The sequence below is a fragment of the Podarcis melisellensis genome (assembly GCF_964234715.1).
Source record: "Podarcis melisellensis genome assembly, chromosome: 2".
Taxonomy (NCBI): domain Eukaryota; kingdom Metazoa; phylum Chordata; class Lepidosauria; order Squamata; family Lacertidae; genus Podarcis; species Podarcis melisellensis.
The window spans coordinates 34,668,182-34,690,420 of record NC_138529.1 but is presented as its reverse complement, the minus strand read 5'-3'; the positions used below and the strand labels follow the sequence as shown (position 1 = coordinate 34,690,420).

At 45.6% G+C, this 22,239-nt stretch overlaps 1 protein-coding gene across 2 annotated transcripts in view; it reads left to right on the top strand.

Moving 5' to 3' along the window:
• QRICH2 (glutamine rich 2) overlaps positions 1 to 17,550 on the top strand; it is a 47,732-nt gene extending 30,182 nt beyond the window's left edge. The window contains exons 13-20 of one of the 2 annotated variants that reach the window (XM_081897513.1): positions 731 to 852; positions 4,599 to 4,664; positions 5,044 to 5,145; positions 6,188 to 6,391; positions 9,537 to 9,705; positions 13,251 to 13,338; positions 13,980 to 14,105; positions 16,715 to 17,550. In XM_081897513.1, coding sequence (XP_081753639.1) covers positions 731 to 852; positions 4,599 to 4,664; positions 5,044 to 5,145; positions 6,188 to 6,391; positions 9,537 to 9,705; positions 13,251 to 13,338; positions 13,980 to 14,105; positions 16,715 to 16,842 — 1,005 coding nt within the window. In that variant the 3' untranslated portion in view covers positions 16,843 to 17,550. The remainder of the gene's footprint in view (positions 1 to 730; positions 853 to 4,598; positions 4,665 to 5,043; positions 5,146 to 6,187; positions 6,392 to 9,536; positions 9,706 to 13,250; positions 13,339 to 13,979; positions 14,106 to 16,714) is intronic. The other variant, XM_081897514.1, reaches the window with a different exon arrangement.
• Positions 17,551 to 22,239: the final 4,689 nt, after the last annotated feature.

Genomic DNA, 22,239 nt, shown 5'->3' with positions numbered 1-22,239 from the left:
TTGTCATCTGAGGCTCTTCTCTGCTAACCTGCCTTCAGAACCTGCACTTTTTTCTTCTTTCCCTTTTAAGTTTATTTTAATTTAAACATATGAACATTTCCATTCTTTACACACCATACAATTATCTTAAATGTTCTAACTCACGCCCTCTCTAAAACAATGCAGTGTAAGTTAATATGCGTTTTTGTATGCTAATCTTGCCATCCAGCCATTAATTATTTAATATAGCTTTTATGGTCTTTCATATTGTTTTCAAAGTACCTCATTTCAGCAGTCAGAAAGCGTTAAATGACCCTCAGTTAAATCTTTGCTTCATTTAATTGGTAAAGGGGGAACAAAATATTTCAATTTGTTCCTTTCTCTGTCTCTCCCCCTCCCCCCGCTCATCACAGGGTCTACCTTGTGGTGGCACCTCGCCTTTTGAAACACTCCCCCGGGGTATCTCCTCCATATCTAGGCCTTTACCACTTAGGCACTGATTAATGACTATGCCATTTTCCCAGCTTGTGTTGAAATGGATGCACGACTTTTCTGCCGTAAGCTGCCTTGAGCACCAGAAAGGTGGGCTGAACAATATTTTGAATGGCAGTGACTCACTCAATGGGGCAGAGCTTCAGTGCTAGCTTTGCAGCGGTGCCGCTTCCAGGATGGTAGCGTTGCAGGATGGTAGCGTTGCAGTGCCTTGAATATGCAGCTCTCTCCAGAACTCTCTCTGTCCCTTTCTGTGCAGCTGGACCGCTTGGAACTGGACCCCTTCCGACAGCAGCTGGAGGAGCGCTGGAAGGATATCCGGAAACAGCTGAAGGAGAGGATGCCACAAGAAATAGGAGACGAAGCTGCTGGGATCAGGAGGTAAGAAGGTCTGAAGACAGACAACTCTTATCTTCCGGTAGACGTATGAGAACAGCGGGCAGATGTCAAGCCAAATCTGATGCACGTTGCCACACGTGTCTCACGTTTGTGGGTGTTGTGCGAAAACGAAAGCCTCCAGCATGCCAATGCACACTGCCTACAACATGCTCCTTGGAACCGTGTGCTGGTTTTATAGTTGAAGGGTCTTAAGTAGAGGATCAGAATGCTGAGACACTGCCTGTCAGGATAAGATGTGTTGGATGGACTATGGCCCTTTGGTCTGGCCTGACCTCAGCGCACTTTATATATCTGGTATAAGTTCCTGAAAGAAAGGACTTTGGAGTAGCTTGCACCCTAACCTAGCACTTTGAAGAGAATGGTTATTCTCCAGCAAGCTGGGGTCCATACGTCCTACTTCTCTACTGCACTCTTTGGGCTCCGGGTATTTGTTTTTGACACTTACGCTGGGAACAGTGAGCCCTGTTCCAACACCGAAAGCCTTGCCAAAGATGCTTTCTCTACACCAGGTAGGCAACCTAAGGCCCGTGGGCCGGATGCAGCCCAATTACCTTCTCAATCCGGCCCACAGACGGTCCAGGAATCAGCATGTTTTTACATGAGTAGACTCTGACCTTTTATTTAAAATGCATCTCTGGTTTACTTGTGGGGCCTGCCTGGTGTTTTTACATGAGTGGAATGTGTGATTTTATTTAAAATGCACCACTGGGTTATTTGTGGGGCAAAGGAATTTGTTCATATTTTTCCTCAAAATACAGTCCGGCCCACCACATGGTCTGAGGGACGGTGGACCGGCCCATGGCTGAAAAAGGTTGCTGACCCCTGCTCTACACCATCCTTGGCTTTTCTTAGTTCTCTCTGCTCAAGCTCTTTTCAGAAGTGTTTGCTGCTTCTAGGCATAGTTAGCAGCTTGTGAAACAATACACCCTTGGCTTTGGCTTGAAGGAGTATACCTTGCCTACCTGCCTATATATCTATTCTCCCATGCCATTAGGTTGCCTAGAAACCTCTGCTTTCAAAGAGTAGAAGTTATGATTTGGGGGAGGGGTGCTTAAAAAAAAAACTGCTTTGGAAGACTGGAAGCCTTTCACGTTTACTATTGCAGTATGATTAGAGTAGGCCTGGGGTCAAGTGTGTCCCTCCAAGCCTCTCTGACTTACTCTCTTTACTCTCCCCAGAGTACACCCTCTCTTCTCCCTGGTTCCAGGCAAGTCAAAGGAGTGGTGGAATTGATAGCTCAGTTGGTTAGAGTATGGTGCTAATAACACCAAGGTTGCAGGTTCGATCCCCCTATGGGACAGTGGCATATTCCTGCATTGCGGGGGGTTGGACTAAATCATGGGTAGCAAACTAAGGCTCAGAGGCCGGATCCGGCCCAATTGCCTTCTAAATCCGGCCCGCAGACAGTCTGGGAATCAGCGTGTTTTTACATTAGTAGAACGTGTGCTTTTATTTAAAATGCATCTCTGGGTTATTTGTGGGGCATAGGCATTTGTTCATCCCCCCCCCAAAAAATATAGTCTGCCCCCCCACAAGATCTGAGGGAGAGTGGACTGGCCCCCTGCTGAAAAAGTTTGCTGACCCCTGGACTAAATGATCCTCAGGGTCCCTTCCAACACTACAGTTCTATGATTCAGCCCCCCCCTAGTCTGCTGGTCCTCCTTCAGTGTTTTTGCAATGCATGTCTTCAGTAAAAAAAACACACACACACACACACACAAAATTGTGTGTGTTAGAGTACAAAAATGCATTGTGTTATGGAAAATTGCCAGCAGAAATGTGTGTGTTAGGTAAAATTACATATAACGTGCACATCTACAGAGAAATGTACACAAAATTGCAAACAATTTTTTGCCTGGACCTTTCCCCCCTCCCCCCCCCTTTTTAATGCAAACTAATGTGGAAAAGGGGCAAACTGAATTTTAAGACTGGAAAAGTGAGAACCCGAAATTGATAATTTTGTTCAGATGGGGCTCTCTCTGAATCTTGGACGTTCCCCTGCCTATAGGCATCTCAATCGCACTCTGCTGCATAGCTGTGTTTTTTGTTTTGGGTTTTTTTGAAGTCTTTTGGAAGGAGTGGCCCCGTTGGCCAGCTGGCACTGTCTCATCCCTCCACGTTGTTCTCAATGGATACTCTTTACTTCATTGCTGCAAGCTGCATCACCCATGTGTCACCACCAGAGGGTGGTGGTGCTTGCGACGCATGGGGACATGGGGCACAGCTCACTCACCTCAAAGAAGGGAGAGCGAATAGCCTCAGCGATGGAAACTGGCAATTACGAATGCATTCTGCTGGGCGGAGGGTGGTGGCACAGTCAGCAGCCCCCATACTGTGTGCCCGTTATGTAAGAAGATAGAGACTGGATCCAACAGCCAGGCAAGCCGCCTCCCAGGCCTTGCTCTCTGCTTCCCTCCACATCCTTTGACGGAACGAAACAGTGACTGTACTTGAAAGAGTGGAGGAATAAGGCGCCAGCAAATGCTTTCCGACAAGAAGCATGGTATCCCCAGGCGAAGTTGTGTGTGCGCAGTTAATTCCAGCTCTTCCTCCAGGGCGATCTTCAAGGAACAGAGAGGCTTGAAGCTACTTAAATCCTGCCCCATGCACCAAGTACTCTTTCCCAGCAGTAGCTGGTGGTGCCAATTCCTGACTCATAACCCCGCTCACCTCTGCTTCCTTAACGTCAGTCAGTTGGGATTAGGTAAAGGTGTGTCATGTTTGGGAGGGAAGGATCTCCATAGCTACCTGATCTCCACCGGAGGAATCTGCTTCCCTCGAAGAAGGGAAAAAGGGGTTGGGAATAGAAGTACAGTACAAAGTGCAACCGACGTGCAGTTTTGAAGAGGGGAGTACAGTGGTACCTCGGGGTTAAGAACTTAAATCGTTCTGGGGGTCCGTTCTTAATCTGAAACTGTTCTTAACCAGAAGCACCACTTTAGCTAATGGGGCCTCCTGCTGCTGCTATGCCGCTGCTGCACGATTTCTGTTCTCATCCTGAAGCAAAGTTCATAACCTGAGGTACTATTTCTGGGTTAGCGGAGTCTGTAACCTGAAGCATCTGTAACCTGAAGCGTATGTAACCCGAGGTACCACTGTACTTGTTTTCTAAAGCAGGTTGTTGACGTTCTTTTTTAAAAACAACTCCCAACGTTTTCGCATGCAATTTGACATTTAGATTTTGAAAATGTGTTGTTCTAAAATATCGAGAATGATCTCCTGTTGCTCTCCGACAGCTCCCCAGGTGGTCAGTTTTAAATAGGAAGCACCCATGCTGAGTGTTAGGATGCCCAAGTTAATTCCACACTGTTATGTTGCTACCCAGGCAGTCAGAAACTACATAGGAAAGGAGCGAGAAGGCAGCAGGTGAATGTGCCTGGCCTGCTTGTGCTGCAGTGTGCGAAAAGGGCCTTCTGCATCTCCTCCTCATCCACGGAGAGATCTGTGAGTGCCTGGTGTTACCAAGCACATAAGGAGCTCCCTAGACACAACTTGTGTTGCTGCTTCTTCTGCTGCTGCTGTTGTGAGTCCACAAACCTTTCAACTTCAGGGCATCTCCCCCTTCATGAAAATGTGTGTACAAACTATCATTTTACTCTCCTTCGCACGGACCGTTCAGGCAGACATTTGCATATCCTGCATATCCTGTATCAACCCCCCCCCCTGGCACCTGCCCATTGCCGTAATTCCTTCATTTGGCCTAAGCATCTCTTTTTCTACCCAAACAGGAGACTCCTGGCCCATTTCCACTGCATCTCTTGCGACCGACCTTTGGAAATGGTTGTTCCTGGCCCGTAAGTCCATGTGTGGAACTCTTATGGTGCTTGTGTGCTTATGCTGCTGTCCTGGGCGCCTTCGGGAGAAAGGACAGAAAATTAACAATAAATATTTATAGGGGTATGTGGTGGTTTAAAAATAGGTGCAGTACAGGACTTGGAAGCTGGGTGATTTGGATTTGAGTGCTCCTTGCTCAGCCATGATGGGGAAACCACAGCCTCCAACTGGTAGCTTGGGAAAAACACATCCCATCAGCCAGCCCAGGGTCCTGCATGGCCTGCCCTTCCGTGCCAAGCAGATGTCAGCAGCTGAACCAGGGACGACTTCCTTGTCCTGTAGCTGCTTCGTTCTCCCACCCCTCCCTTTGCTTAACCTGCCTGCTTATTGTCTTGGCAGACACATCACTACACTCCCTGCTGTGCCAGGTTTACCTGCTCACCAATCCCTCCGGCCATACATGGTTTATGAATTGGAACAAATCAGGCAGCTGAACCGCAGGTACGCAGAGGACAAGGGGCTTCGGAGGGGTTTTTCTGGTTCTTAGTTTGTGTGTATTTTAAGAGGCAGGTCAGGTGGGAATTGGACGGGGCACAGATTTGGAAATAGGGGGCCTGCTGGGGAGAATGAAACTGAGAAGAGAACAGATGCAAAGTGCCTCTGGCCTTGGTGATATTGCTATCATTCTGTTGGGGGAAGGCAGGAGTGGCAGGAAAATAGCTTGCAGCCCAAATACTCCTGCCTAGCAAAACAAGATTTTTCACTGACAGGTTGGACAGAGGGAGCTCCCCCATTTCCTCTGCCCCATTTGCATGTGATGAGAATGGGGCAATCGTTTCAGCAAACTGGCAGGTAGGGGAGCAGGGCAGGGAATTAGTCTCTGTTGGTGTGGCAAGCCTTTTCCTGGCAGCTAGTGGATGCCATTGTTTGTTTCCTACAGTTCTCTTGCAAACAATATTCTGTCACCGTGTAGCAAAAAATTACAGTGGCATCTGTTAACCAGAGGCTAAAAGAAATAACCCCAGTGCCAAAGTTAGGAAACCGGTGGTGGAAGGAGGATGGGGATATAAGGGGGTAGGTGGGGGTGAATCCCTCCCTTTCCTCCAACCATCCCTCTCAAAAATTGGCTGAAAGTTTCCTTTGGGCAATCTCTCAACACATCCTTAGATAGAAGTGTCACTGGATGGGCCAGTAGACCTCAGCAACCCCTCCATTTGTTACACCCAGAGGATCTTCTGTAGAAAATGTGTCCCATTGAACATGTGTCCTTTGCCTTTTAGATTCTTCATAGCTGTCAGTTTGAGTGAACCTGGTTAGGTCCTCCCGGGTAGCCTAGCTCCACGTAAATGTTCTCACTAGTTCCTGCTTTCTCACAAAAGGCGTGTAAAATGCAAGCAAGGCATGCTGGAAGCAACAGGCCTGCTTAACAGTATGATTTCTCTTTTCCATTCTCTTTCTGTGGCTGTTTGCCGTCTCCTTGCTCTCTGGCTTGTGCTGCTGCACCCCACCTTTCCCCTTCCCATCCTATTGTACCCCACCCTAGTCTGAAGTTAGGACCTGGTGTTCGTTTTGATGCACTGGAGAAGAGTGCGAGTCTCAATAAGCTGCGCCGCATCCATTCCAAGATGCTCATGGATATACAGAAGGTGCAGAGCCATTACAGTGGTGGAGCAGCGAAGGTCAACGCTCAGATGATCAGGGAGATGCTGCAGGCCCAGTGTCTTGGCTCAACCCCGTATGGCAAACGGTAGGAGAAAAGGTCTCGAGCAGTTGAAGTTCATAGCTCCAAAGCAACGAGAAGCAAAGTAGGGCTGGCACTCAGTTTGAAGGCACCCGGGACAGATCAAACTCCACGCCCCACCCAATTGCAGCTTCCTGGCCTCACCCACCGTACCCCACTTCTGCCGCCACGCCCCAGTTTTTGCTGAACCTGGTGCGAGCCAGGGTGCTCCTCTGAGTGTTGCTCCCCCAGGGGAAAACCAAGCAGAAGCCAGCACACAGGAACACCCTGGCTCTTACCAAACATGGCAGGAGCCAGGGCATTCACCCAAATATTGCTGCTTCCTTGGCTTCTCCACCTGGATGCGGGGAAGACGAGCAGCAACGCTGCACACTGGAATGCCTCCTCCTCGGTGGCAGGAGTGGTGGAGAGGGCAGAGTGCTGCCTCTTGCATTACCACCACCCAAGGCAGGCACTGTTCCCTGCATCACAGGCGAGCCGGCTCTGGGTGGTTGCTGCATCAGCCTCCATTTTATTATCCCAGAATGAGTCTGGAGGAATAAAATATGTTGGTGGCTCAGGCCACTTTGCTCAGTGCTTCTTTGATGAGTATGGAATTGGGTAAGCTACATTTTAAAAAATCAAAATCAAAAGGAGAGGGCAGCAGAGTCAGCTCCAGTGGGCTGTCTGGGGGTTCTGGGCCCAGACATTTAACCCATCATTTCAGGTGCTGATGCTGGGCTTGAAGTAATGCTTCATTACACAGCCATCCTAGGGATTTCAAGGCATGGACACAACAGAACTCCAGAAATCCCTGAAAGTCAGATTTATGAAACAGTCATTAATACTTAGCTAAATCTCTGGGTCGAGCTCCTGGTTAATTATTTTTATCCAGGTGGATATTCCAAATAGGTTGTGAACAATATCAGCTTTGCAAGAAATCAGCCACGAGAAGAGCAGGAGCAGCTAACTATTTGCTGAGCCTTCTCACTTACCAATGTGGAACTTCTTCACTTTGTTTCACACATGGGTGAAAATTCCTATTCACAGAAGCCACTTTTTGGAACAAGTTTCTGTGTGATAAGAAGCAACAAACTCCTCATGTGCTCTTAGATAACTAGCATGCAGGATTTATGCAGATTCTTATGTAGAACCAACTTCAGTGTAGGAATTTCGTCATGCCTGAAGCAACCCCTTAAGGTGCTTCTCCTTAGCGTACATATAGCTCTGTGAATGGAAAGAATGCACATATTTAGTGGTCAGACTTGCTGCTGCTGCTGCACGGTAATAAAATCTGGAATTCCAAAGCAAACTCTGAGCTTGAGATGTCTGTTGAACAAGTCAGACCTGACTGCTACAGCTTCACAATATATTTACTGATGTCTGCAGGACAACTCCTTTACCTGCAGAACCAAAGAAGTAACATGCAAACAAACATTAACCTTGTACTGCAGGTCAGGTATGCCACCCCAGTTCCCAACAGCAAAGTTCCACCAAGACTTCAGAAACCCCTCCCATCAAAACTGGCAATGTAGCTTGCATTTTTATTTCTGCTTCATTGTTAGCTTGCTAGTTGCTGCTCCACCTATTGCTTCCATGCCTGAAATTCTACTTTCTGTCTAGGAAGCTCCCTCCTTGTCTACATGCTGACTTGTGACAAGATCTACTCTTTCATTCTGTTGTGTGTGTGTGTGTGTTGCTGCTTGATGCCAGGGAGACAAAGCCAGGAACAGGTTGTTGTTGTTGTACACTGAGTGTGTACCTAATATTTCAGTTTTCCCTTCCACCGTGACCTCTCTGGAGCGGCTTAGTGTTTTCTGCTTTATTTGGGAAATGAATCAGTTTTGACATTCTGAAAATGTTCAGTGTAATTGTGAGTGGTGTTTTGTGGGATAATTAAGGACAGCGGTGCTAAATTGTGATAAAGAAATGTAAACCCACCCACCCCCAAAAGTGCTTTCTGAAGTTAGCATTTCAAAATATCCTTGGGCAGGACTTGACCCTAAACAACCTGGGAGCGGCATTTGGCTTGCTCTCTCATATTTATCTTATTTACTTGTCTGTTCCCACCTTTCTCCCTCCAAAAGGAGACTCAAGGTAGCTGCTAAAGTGTACCATGAAAAATCAAGCACAGCATTACTGTGGCATATTACACATATACACTCAACGCAAGCCCCACCGAGTTCAATGGGGCTTACTGTGGAGTAAGCAAGTGTAGGATTGCAACCTAACTTTTTTTAACATTCGGCACCGAAACCAAATTACTATTGCACCTGGAAATAAGACCTTTCCTGTTCCCTTTAACCTCTCAGCAGCCACAACAAAAGGTGGTGCCACAGACCTTCCACCTTGCTCATTTCCCGTTCCCCTCTTGACCACCTTCTCCCCAGCTATAACATCCAAAAGGAAAGTCCTGCCTGGTCTAGCTCAAGGGTAGCCTCCAGAAGAAGCTGGACTCCAACTCCCTTCAGCCCCAGCCAACATGGCCATCGGTCTTTAATGGAGCTGCAGGCCAACAGCATCCTGTTGGTTATCACTGGTCTAGCTAGTAAGCCATGATTGTGACTGATGGATGGGATCCCCAGTTGAGTAAGAGGACAGGTTGGGTGGGTGCTGTACTTTTATGAGCTGCTTAGAAGACGGGATTTCCACATGCAAGGCTTACCGGCTGAGATTCTCGTCTTCTGCACAGTTTAAAGATGTGGTAGCCCACCCTGGTCCCCCTTTTCACCTGGCCACTGTAGTGAAGTGAGAAAATGAAGAATAAGGCAGGAGGAGTTGTGGCTGTGTGTTGGGACAGCTGGTCTGTTAAAGAATTGGTGCAGCATGGAGAAGCAAAGCCAGCACTAGCAGTTGGACGAGTATACAGATTTTGTCACAATCCCCCAGGTACCCATGTATGGTTTGGGGTGTTGTCCTCCAGAAACCAGGTTAGTGTAGTCAGTTCAGCTTCAGACTCACTGGTAGTGGGGAGCCAGGGGAGCAAGAAGACAGAGCACCTGTGCCTTTGACAGTTGTGTAAAAGATGGTGCAGTTTGTGTTACAAGCTATACTTGCTGAAACTCCACCACCTACAAACCATTCAAGGTTCAAGAGCCTGCTCTTTTGCATTCGGGCCCCTTACACACCGGGTTTCCCCCCCTTTGACCTGTTGACCCTTGATTCCTAACAGCGACAGGCTTGCTGATATGTCAGACTTCAGCTACATAAGCGTTCCTCGGCACTGCGGGGGCAGCCACACCCTCACTTACCCATACCGGCGTTATGGACGGCTGCAGCAGTTTGCACAGTCTATGGCACCAGTCCAACCGGACGAAAACGCCATGTTGGCGGTGATGAAGGTAATAAGAACTGGGGGTGGGGAGGAAGACAGAAGGTGGGGCTTGGAAGTCAGGCTGGACTCAGAGCTGACCTGTAGGTTTTGGAGCCTACAAGGGATGCACAGGCCTGCACTTGCTTTGCATGATCCACTTCACATAAGAGGGAGAAATTCAGTCTGGATTGCACTGAGTTTTTGCTCACCCTCTGTCCATTTGGTTTCTTCACATGTAACTTTGAACCTCATCAAATTGATTAGATTTTTTTAAAAAGAAAACACTACTGCACTTTGCATTGGATGAGCCCTAGCACTAGTAATAACACAGAGAAAAACTTCCCTCGTCAGTTTTGGCAATACTATGCCTAATTTTATAAACCTCAGGCATGTTTTTCCTGGTCTGCTCCCTGCCCCCCCCCCCCAAAAAGCTCCAGTGCTTTCTTTTGTCACAAGGGAAGTGCTGCAGCCCCTTCATTTCCTGCACCTTTTCCACCTCTACAATATCCTTTTGGAGATGTGGCAGCCATACTTCTACATAGCATCTCAACTAGATTGATATGAAGGCCCTGTGATATCTACAGGCTTGTTTTCAGTCTCTTCCCTATTAATCCCTAGTAAGGAATTTGCCTCCTTCGCAGCTGCCACAAACTAGTTTGATACTGAGCTTTTTCTTCCAAGATCCGGAGACCTCTTCCATGTCACCGCCAGTTCAGGCTGATCAAACTATATCTGAAGTTGGGATTACTTTTACTTTTGCCCCAAGGTGCATCTTTATGTACACTGAGGTTCCACCTCCCATTTTGTTGCCTACCTACCCCATTTGGAAAGATCCTTTCGCCTCAGCCAATAAGGAAGTTGACCCATTGCCACCTGCACACACAGTACCTGCGTGCATCAGTGCCTGTGGAGAGCCCTTTCCCACATTGTCTGAATGTGTGAATAGAGGGTGAGGGAGCATTTCCTTCCTGCTTGCTGTCAGCAGCAGATATGACTGTGGTTGTCGATGGAAAGAGCCCCAGAACCCCATTCCCGTGTCCTTTTTAACATTGGGGAGAGGGGTTATATGAGCTTCCCTACTGAACTTAATAGTCAGGCAGGTTCATATAGGAAATGGAAGCGAAACAAATTTTACTGCTCTTGGTCTTAAGAGAAACCACATACTTTCTTTTTCCTGACCATGGCTGAACCCTTCTTTCAGTATTAGAGACTTTCCTTCCCTTCATAAACTTGTGCTCATTCACATAGGCTGTTTGCTACTATTTTCTGCTAATTTATTTTAGTAGAAAATGAAACGGGCCTATTTTAGGTTCCCATTTCAAGGCTCTTCTACTCTTGTATGTGGGCGGGGGACACACATTTAAGCTGGTTTTCAGAAACACAAAAGTTATAAAACCCAAGCCCACAATTCTGAGTAGTGTATAAAGGCTGAGTACTGGAACGGCAACAATAAATGGAAGGCAACACAATTATTGGTCTGGACACACTTGTTGACCTTGAGGAAGTTGCTGTATAGGCTTATTTCAGACCCTGCAAAAAGGGAATAATGTATTATCTAAATGAGAATGAGAACAAGATCGCCGTGTGTAGAAAATGCTCCTTTCTAGCTGACATTACAATTTTCTCTTAATGGCAGGACTAATGGCTTGGTATTGTTCCTGTGATACACATTTCACCTGCCAGCAGCTTATCTCTCTCTGAATTATGTAACATAAAGATAACTGAAAAACAAATTTCCTTTTGACCACACTCTCCTGATTTCTTTTTTTTTATTATCTTTTGTTAGCAAAAAGTTAATTTAGATTGCAAAATGTTTTGTTCATCCTTGCTAGCTCAAACCAGTGCTAGTTCTAGGCCAGTATCCCAACTCTCATAGTGCTTGTTGCTAGAAGCCATGCAAGAAATACAATGACTAAAAGGTTTGGAGGCTTCTTGTGTATCAGGATACATGTCCTGATTGTGGGGGCTCAAAAAGCCATATATTTGTTTAGTTCCTTTTTTTATCTCAGATGTTCTTCTCCCCCAGATACCCAATCAGATGCCCACCATCCAAACTGCAGCCTCTGTCTTAGTTTCCACAGCCTTGGCCTCCTTTCCTTCCCTTCCATATTTCCCTGACATAAAACATGCATCCCACCTCTCTCCCATGAATGGCACTCAAAATAATTAACCACAAGAAATTAAAACAACTGGAAAGTAAAAATATTGAACAGAATTCTCCCTTCTCCAGCTTTCAATTATCCCCCACCCACCCAAAAAATTTTTGCCCAAGCTCCTCCTCCTGGTTGGAAATTTAAATGCCACACATAAACAATACAGTATTCAAGTAGTCATCCTACCTGTAATCCAAACCTGCATGATGGACCTGCTTTAATTTAAGACATACTTGTTCATCTTTTATTCCCTCTGCTTAGAAAAATGTAAACATATAACTCTCTTGGTCTGACCTTACCATAGTACAGAGCCCAGTACAGTTGTGGGTTACAGACCATTAGTTCCTGTTCTTCTCCCTTTTCTGGGGGCAAAGTATAGATTTCCTCACCAGTGGCTGCAACTGGGCTCTTTCATTAACTTTTCTAATTCTTGAGGTTTTTAGGACAATATTATATTGTTGCATTTTTAAGTTGACAACCATGACGTGTTGGATTTACATGAAAGCTGCCAGTCTAGAAGATGAGAGCTTATCTTCCGCTCGGGCTGAAATCTTACAAATATATGCACTGGGAGACTACTTCGGATCTCAGAGTTTTAAACCAGTAGATGGAAATAAATGTGATAAAGCGTTGGGACAAATTCAGCTTAAAATCCAAGTTGCCTGTTACATCATTGAAAGTCTGTACAGTGGTACCTCGGGTTACATACGCTTCAGGTTACAGACTCCAGTAACCCAGAAATAATGCTTCAGGTTAAGAACTTTGCTTCAGGATGAGAACAGAAATTGTGCTCTGGCAGCACAGCAACAGCAGGAGGCCCCATTAGCTAAAGTGGTGCTTCATGTTAAGAACAGTTTCAGGTTAAGTACGGACCTCCGGAATGAATTAAGTACTTAACCCGAGGTACCACTGTATCTGTTTACTGCAGAGGGGATTCCAGCGTTTCCCACTCTTTCTCAGTCAATGGAACCACCAACAGGTTGCAACCTAGAGATGAAGTGTCTACTTTTGTAACCTCCTTGGTAGAGTAGGGCAGCCTTCTGCAACAATGTATGCCCTCCAGATGTTTTTGGACTCCCATCAGCTGCAGTCAGAATGGCCAGTGGTTAGGGCTGATGGGAGTTAGAGTCCGACAAAATCTGGAGGTTGGAGGTAACATGCAAACAGGTGTGAGTGGACAACAGGACTAAGGCAGAGATGGGCAGGGAAGCTGTCACTGGATCAGGGAATCTAAAAGGCAAACCAGGGATTACTAGGTTCCAGCCTGGCCACCGTACTGTCAAAATGAGAAAGCTTTTCAAGCTCCACCGTAAGTGTTGAGACTGATAGAGTGAAACTGCAGGACTGGCTTGTAATGGATTTTTAATGTTTGCCCTTGGGGCTAAATTGAAATCTGCCCTGTGCTTGCATTGATTCCTAGCATGAAGAGGTAGATATACTGGGTCTTGATGGTCATATCTACAAAGGACGGATGGACGCACAACTCCCATCAATAACTGGAAAGGACGGTAAGTGTTATATTCCATGTGCAGATGCTTTGGGTAGATTTTATTAACCCTTTCATGAACACTGTTCAGGTTATTAAGTGTTAATATGCAGAGCTGCCTTTACCTTGCATGGAAAATGTGAAACATTTGCCTTCAGCTGCAGAATGCAAAGCCAGCACCGTTTTCCTGCTGCCGGTTTCTATGGCTAGGGGTGATTTAAGAAAAAGAAAAGAGCTCTAGTCCATCTCTTGATTGACCCTTACTCCAGTCTCAGAGCTGGGAGATGTACAGCAATTGCCAAATGGTTTACTGCACAGATGGGGAACCTGTGACCCTTCAGTTGTTCCCTGTCTACCATCTCTGTCACCTCTGACCATTGGCAGGCTGACTTTGGTTGATGAGAGTTGCAGTTGAGCAACATCTTGGCAGATCAGATCACAGGATCCTCGCCCCTGGTTTACTGAATAAGCACATCTGTAAGAGACCTTACAGGGGGTTGGACTCGATGGCCTTTGTGGTCTCTTCCAACTCTATGATTCTATGACCTGATGCATGTAAAAGGATGGCTCTTGTTTGGCTTCTTTAAATCACTACATCACTATTTGTATGTGTGTAACAGAAATACTGAAGTGTCCTTCCACCCTCTGTGCTTCTCCCACCAGGTGTTTTAAAACCGAGAAACAAGCTCATTCGGTCGTCCTCACAAAGGCATCATCCCACGCTGAGTGACATTGCCAATCTTCCAGCTCGTCCCCACACTGCCAAAGTGTCTTTGCGCAGCATGTCAGGTAAGTTCCGAGCCAGGTCAGGATCCAGAAAAGATGAGATGAGACCCACTCAGATAAGATAGTGAGGTTTCCTTAATTTATATACTCATTCTGGGATTAATATAGAATAGGACAGTCCACACAAGTGGAGCGTCTGTGAGACAAACTCTGCTTTTATATTGGTTTTATACTGTACCTAGGGCCCCTGCAGACATCCTTTTTATGCATTCATGATTATTTGTGCTAATGATGACATTGGCACAGTTATATGTGATTTCCGTTATCATTGGCATCTACATTGGACATACAGTTTTGTTTCCAAACGTTGCATGTCCCATAATCTCCTGCTGAAATCTGGTAACTTTTCATGCCCAGAATGTTTGGGGTGGTGATGGATGGTCAAGTTTAAATACACTACTAATCCATTGTTAATTGCACCTGCAAAAAAACCAAAACCCACTAGTCTGGTCGGCCTTAAAACTGTTGTGGCTTTCCCAAATCATCCTGGGAATTGGAGTTTATAGAGGGAATCTTGTTAAGAGAGCTGTAGTTTGCGCACACTCTTTGCAGAACTATGTTTCCCAGAATCCCTTGAGCAGGGGAGATTTCAGTTAAGCCAGTTTTAAGGCTTTATAGAGTGGGTATTTCCTCTGTGCGTTCTATAGGCAAGTTCCATTGTACATCTTTGCAGATTTTGTGCTCAGGGAAGTAGCTTCATGCTGGTTCTTTAAATTAATAAAAAAAAGGGCCAGCAAAGGCTTCTAGTGAGAGGACTGTCACTGGTTCACTGATTCTAGGTCTGCTTGCAATCTCCACGCCTGCCAATCCATCTGTCCATTATAGAGAGCTCCCTTCTGGTAGCACCGTGGTGCTGAACGCTCACATCTGAGATGTAATTGCAAACACAGTCAGTTAGAACAATTGGACTGTGTGCCAGACTGATTGAAGAGCAGTGCAGGAAATCATGGAGCTGCTTAGCATAGACCAAGAGCACTGTTTACTAAGCAGTGCACCTAACTTGTGGAAATGTACAGAACCCGTCGGTGAACTTTGCCTGCCCTGTGCGGCGAATGTGGGGGAAGAGTGGAAGGAGCAAGGCTGAGGGTGAAAGGGAAAGGAAAGAGCCAGTGGCTGCTGGAGAAATTTTAACCACCTGGATAAAATTATCTCTCTGCTCAAAGCCGGCAGTCATTTTGCATATAGGAATGACAAGAAGGGCTTGATGCTCAACCCCATTACACCTCGGCTTGAGGACTGCTTTACATGTTACAAAATTGGCAGTACACTAAGTGTACCCGTGAAGTAGTCTGTAACACATGAAACGCAAATATACTTTTTTAAACTGAATGTGGGAAAACAAGTATACATTGTGAGAAGACTGGACCAATAAAGGCTCTCCACAGCCTTAAAGGTGTAGGGATGTGGGTGTGGGTGTGGGTGTGTGGGGGTGATGTGTTTCCTTGGGTGGAGTACATATGATGCAGCAGGTATATTCTGTTCTGTGCATAACAATAGAAAAGTTGCTAACAGGATCTGGAAGATAATTCCTCTCCTCTTTAGCAGGAGATAGAGAATTGCAAATGCCATATTTCATTTTCCATAGTGACTTCTAGCACTGAAACCAAATCCTGGGGTTAAATGCTCCTGTCAAATTAACCCTGCCTCCATTCCAACTACTGACTGTTTGAGATGCTGCTATCTTTTTAAAACCTAGATCAATCGTCACAACCCCATGAGTCTAAAATGTTTGTCACGGTAAATGGGCCAGTGCACATAATATGCCAATTTTGTGCATCACTTTCACTTGCAAAATAATTAAAAAAAATAAAATTGGAAGCCTTCAAACTCCATGCAAGGAGGCATGGGTCTTGAGCCTTCTGTTGGTGAAAATTTATGCTTCTAGCAGTCAAAGTCTGGCTAGGTGAAGCATCAGGCTTTCTGCATGGGAGCTACATCTTCACTTTTCTAGCAGAAACAAAGCCATGTAAAAAACTAATAAATTTGCATTCAAGGTCATAGTGCTGAGCAGACCTCTTATCCACTGCCCTGCTGCTGTCGTGCAAGACAACAAATGGGGAGAGTGCTACTGCACTCAGCTCCTACTTTGGGGCTTTCCACAGGTATCTGGTTGGTTACTGTGAGCACAGAATGCTGGATGAAATAGGCTATTGGCCTGATCCAGCAGCCTCTTCTTCCATTCTTAACAAGGTGATCTGAAGCTCTCAAGGCTACTTCCCACATTATAAAATAAGCTGGCACAACCATATATGTAAAGAATTGTGAACCTGGTGCCTGCTAGATGTTATTGGAATGCAAACCTCATTATCCCCAACCATGTTAGCTGGGGCAGATGGTAGCTGTAAGTCCAGGCATAGGCAAACTCAGCCCTCCAGATGTTTTGAGACTACAATTCCCATCATCCCTGACCACTGGTCCTGTTAGCTAGGGATGGTAGGAGTTGTAGTCCCAAAACATCTGGAGGGCCAAGTTTGCCTATGCCTGCTGTAGTCCAATGGATAAAATATTGGTTAATCAGTTTCTTATACTCATAATAATTAGATCTGGGCTTGTAGTCCATTCCAGTTCTACAATTCTATGATTCTGTCTATGGCGGCTGTTCTGTGTTGCAGCTAAGTCTGCAGGGGACAAATCCACAACCCATTTGCGGATCACGGAAGAGCCTGGAATGCATGACAGAGAAACCATTGAGCTACGAATGACGATTCCCTCAAGACACTCAGATGAGCAGTCAGCATAAGCAGAGACCCACCAGCTTTGTGCCCCAATGAAAGCATGGTTCTTACAGATGAAAGAAAGACAATAAAGAGTGAACAAAATATGAAGAAGATCATGCAGACATACTGCTGCCACAGGAACACAGCCTCCTTGCTGTGCTTTGCCTACAGCAGGTGCAGTCTCTGTGGTTCTTCCATACAGTGATGTTCGCAAGGGCTGGGCTGGGCTGGGCTGGGCTTGGGACCAAATGTGTTTGGGGGGGTAGCAACATATCCTTCTGTAGAAACCAGTTTTACTGGGTCTGTGGCCATTCATTTTATTTGTCCAAGGAAATTGGTTCTTCAATACAAATTCTTCTGTTCAAACCAGTTAAAGAGACAGCTGATTTCAAGTCTCAACATCTTCAACTTCCTCCTTTTCCTCTTGTTGTTTCTTATTCCAGAGCCAGGCACACATTGGCCACTGAAATAAAAAAAGTTGCTGTGACATAGAGGGGCAATCCGGTTTGGGGTCCAGCTAATTGCTGCCCCTGTTGACTTTAGGGAAGGTGGGGGGAAAGATACAAGACTGCAGTGGCTGAGTGGAGCACTGCATGTTGGGCTATGTATTCTTTAGTTGTTGCAGTTTTATCTTAGGAAGTTAATACAGTTGCTTTTGGGTTCAGCACGTATAACTCATGACAAAATTTATCACTCCTGCGTTCATTAATAAATATGGAATTCATAGCTTTCACCAGAGTCAGTAATTCAGATCTGTTTCCAGAGTGGAACTATTTACTGTTCAAAATTTAGATGGCCATTTTTGTTTGTTTTGATGCAGTGCACACCAGTAAGGATACCTGTGAGCAAAAAACTAGTTCTCACTAGAGATTGAACATGCTCAGCAGGTTCCTGCTTAAAATGTCTACCTCTTAAACTGGTCAGGCCATGCTAATTGGAATGTATGTAGTATGAAAAGATGATATGTGTTCAGTTATTTGGCAACCAATGTAAAATTTAAATGGGTTTATGTTGTTGGCTGGCATGCCGTGGTCATCTTAGTCCTGTGATATGACTGGGCAAGTAAAATAGAAACTTCATACAACCCCAAAATAGCAGAGGAACTATGGGGAAATACATGTGGGTTTCACAAGGTGAACATTTATTTTCTTCGTCTCAAGTATGGGTTTGAACTGATCAGTGAGTTGAGCAAGCCGCTAACTAAATTCCACTTCTGTGTGGCCAAAACTTTCACCCCCTTGCAAATCTTAAATCATCACTTTGGAATTCCAAAAGCTTTCCAAACCAAATAAGCTTTGGGTGGAAAACATAACATTTGGTTCCCCAGTATGGCTGCGGATCTTTCAGTGCCTAGTTACATCATGCAGAATGCAAGCAGACTGGGAAAATATCACAGGCTGTCTCATAAGACAACAGAAGGGCGATATCGAACTGTTCACGCGGAGGTGCTAACACACAGTAGAATGAGAGGGATGTTGGCCGAATTGTTCTTGGAGGTCAGCATGGGTAAGTTACCAAGAACTGTGTTTTAGCAACATATTTGCACCTATTCAGTCTTCCCATGACAGCACGGCTGGCACCAAAGAATGACAGTGTCAGGCATTTGCAAGGGCTCAGAGAACAGTAGCAGGGCCACTGCATCAACGTTCTTGCTGTCTTTTATTTTATGCAGGACATTGAAGAAGCTTAAGTAGCAGTGAGAAAGAAAAAACACTCTCCTGCCTAAACACACCACACAAAGCAAGAGGCTTTACCTACCCTTCCTCCAGAGTTCTCTGAAGGACCAGAGGAGATAGGATTGATCTCTTGTGTCACACCAAGGCCTGCAATGTCACAATATTTTCTGCCCACTGTAGATCACAGGTGTCTCCCCAATGTAAATTACTGGGAAATGCTTCATAGGGACTGAGTGCTTGTGGGAGTCACACCTTGGAACTCTTGGTGACCATGGCAGGTAGGTTATCAGTCCATGTGCCAGCTCCCTCTAAATGGGCATAATATAATACAAGTAGAATCCTTACAGATGGGAGAATCATTAATCCAGAGGTGGGGAACTTGTGACCCTCCAGATGTTGCTGAAATACAATTCCCTTCTTCCCTGACCACTTGCCATGCTGACCAGGGATGATGGGAGCTGGAGTCCAGTAACCTCATGGGCTCCCCACCCTACCCCTGCTTTTTTCCACCATCATGTGGGGGGATTTAACTTAGGAATTTGTGAATAAATGTGACAGAGTTACATTAGTTTGTGCAAGAACCACCCATAGGGCTGAAATTAGGACTCATCAAATATAGGCTACACCTGAGGCTGTGGAGTTAAAATACCATGATGCTGTCAACGAACTAAAGAAAGGTGTGTGAGACAAACATTCCTCAATGTCAAGCTGTTTCAAAGCAATCCATCTAACATACAGCATACTTGGGAGGGGTTTAGTATTCAATCCTCCCCAAACCAGAATGGTCAGTCTTTTGACAAAAGTCTCTCTCAAAAACATTGCCAGTTTATTTTAATTTATTTAATAAAATTTATATGTGGCTTGACTGTAGAAAAACCTCTGAACAGTTTATATATTATCAATTGAAAATGTGAAGTATCAATAAAGTACCTTCCATGTATGTACAGGAGGCATGCAGGAGATGCACACCAAGAGATGTTTGACATAATAGTCCTCAGGCTTTTTTGCTGCAATCCATCCTATTGTGTTTGTGATTCAGAAAATCTTTTACATTTGGTTACAAACAACAGAAAAACATGCTGCTACTCCCCTGACGCATTCCTGGACCCAAAGAACTCTGCCCATTTCAACTGCTCCTGCCAATACCATTTGTATTAAGTCGTCAAAGATCCAAAAACCATAGGTATACATGATCCCTCGAGACCAGATTTAGTATTTGGTCAAGATAGCCTTCAAAATTCACTGGAGAAAGTATAAAGAGACTGCGCAGTCTACTATGCATTCCCCCCAGAAGCAAGCATGGGCTGTTGTATTTTATGCATGCTCCTTTTTATTTGTAGCACTTTCTCCATCCCTAGCATGCATTTGGGCAGCACACACATCCCCTCATCTCTACATCCCCCCAAAATGCCTCCTGTACTTCTCCCTCCCCCCTCCAAAAAACCCCAAACCATAAGGCTTTCTTTCCCTCCAATGCTGCATCCTGCCTGCTTTTGCTATACTCTGTCAAATGGTTCTTAATGTGCTGCCCTCCAGAGTTTGGGCTCCATCATATTGCAAGTCAAACAGAACACATGCCCACATGCCAATGAAAGGGATCCTTCTAGCATAGCACAGCCTAGCTTAAAACAACACCCTGGTCCGACAGAAATGCAACAAGGGAGGCAGAATGCCCAGGGCACTTGTGGTCGGTCCTCAGCTACTTACACCCCAGGGTCACCCCCTTTACACTCAGAACATGTCCCCACTGCAACCCTATCTCCAGTTCTTTGTACTATGGGCAGAACCTAAGCCAGTAGCTTGCATGCTTGGAGTGTTGAAGTGAGGTAACAAACAGCCAAGCTGTGGACAACCATCCACATTTTATATTCCATGTGATGAAAGTGGAGGAGGAAAATGCATTTCACCACCACTTCCTACTGTGCTTGGCTCCTCAAAACGCACTTCTAGTGAATTTAGTGGGACCTTCCCCCAGGTGTGTACAGAATTGCAGTCTAAGAATGCTGTGACAAAGAAGACGTGTTGGTGTCCACCATCATACCAGAGGTAATATGATAGTTTAGGGGGACCTGCACAGGCAGTATGGCACACAGAGCTCTGCTTCCAAGAGAAAGGAATGGTCACCCCCACCCAGCAGCTGCTGCCTGAGGCAGTCATCTCCGCCCCATCTAACAGTAGGGCCAGCCCAGCATGTTAAGCAGCAAGAAATTACAAGCTCTCTCATCCTCCTCCCTCCATATTGTGGCATCTCTAAGCAGAAGCTCCTTCGGTTTCAAAAGTGAGTTATCTATCTTCTCAGAACGACCAGAGCTGTGGCCTGTGGCCTACAAAGTCATCTGCCTTTCACAATATGGTATCCTGTCTCCGGAAGCAGAAGCATCATTCATAACCCCTTCCTTGGCCTGTTCTCTGGGACTGGAGATAGAACAGCAAGAGCCGGAGACACTATCACTTCCATATACCCTCCTCCTCGCCTCTTCTTTGCCCTCACAAGCTGCTTCCCATTCACCAACGGCCCTTTCCACTCATTTCAAAAGAGCTCTTGAGGGGCTGTTGCAACACTCAAGACTGGAACACCGTGTCACTGAGGGGAAACCACAGAGACCTTAGGGCTTTTTATTTGCACATTAAAAAGGAAGTTGCAACAGCAGCTTGTGCTTTCTTTTAGACATTGTGAAGGGAGAAACTCCCTTGTTTGCACCACCCTGCACTGAGAGGCGTAGGGGCTAGGCCCACATCTGGAACTGGGGAAGAGACCCACAAATCTCCCCTCTCCATGTTGTTATGCAGCACATCTTTCTTTCAAGGACTTCAGGCCAACATAAATATGGGCTACAAATGGAAATGGGATGGGCCATAGGACTTGTTTTCAATTCTTTTGTTTTGTCTTGTCATGTAAAGAGCCATAATATACAGTGCAAGTGATGCCTGCCCTTGTATCTGCATGGAAAATGTAAGGTAGAAGGAAAAGGCTACATGGGTTTTATCTCACGAACTTCACAATATAGCTCTGAATGGAAATTAGGCTAGACTCGAGAAGAGAATTACCTAAGGCCAACCCCAGTGAACTTCATGGCTCAACAAGGATTTGAACCTAGGTCTCCCTGGGTCAACTACACTACACAATATAATAAAGCATGTGGTGCATCATCTTTCATCACCTCCTGCAATGTGCAACATGAGTTTGAGGAATATTGTGATGACAGTTCTCTGTCCAGCCTCCTGCAAAACAAAGCCGGCGAAGATGCTTTAGCTGTACCTTCTAACACTGGACTAAAGAAAAGCCATGTACAGTGGTACTTCAGGTTAAGAACTTAATTCGTTCTGGGGGTCTGTTCTTAACCTGAAACTGTTCTTAACCTGAAGCACCACTTTAGCTAATAAGGCCTACTGCTGCCGCCACGCCGCCGGAGAACGATTTCTCTTCTCATCCTGAAGCAAAGTTCTTAACCTGAAGCACTATTTCTGGGTTAGTGGAGTCTGTAACCTGAAGCGCATGTAACTTGAAACATATGTAACCCGAGGTACCACTGTAATCTAAACACACTGGGTACAATGGCGCCCAGATTTTTCCCCTGGGCTTTCCGCAAAGCATGCAAAGCTGAAGGTGCAGAAGTTAAATGTATGTAAGATGTGCGCTTACTGTACTGCATACCACACACAAAAGAACTTCCTAGCATGTAGTGAGCTACTTGGCCTGTTATACAGAGTTACTTTTAAAAGGACTGTAGATTGGATTGAAAG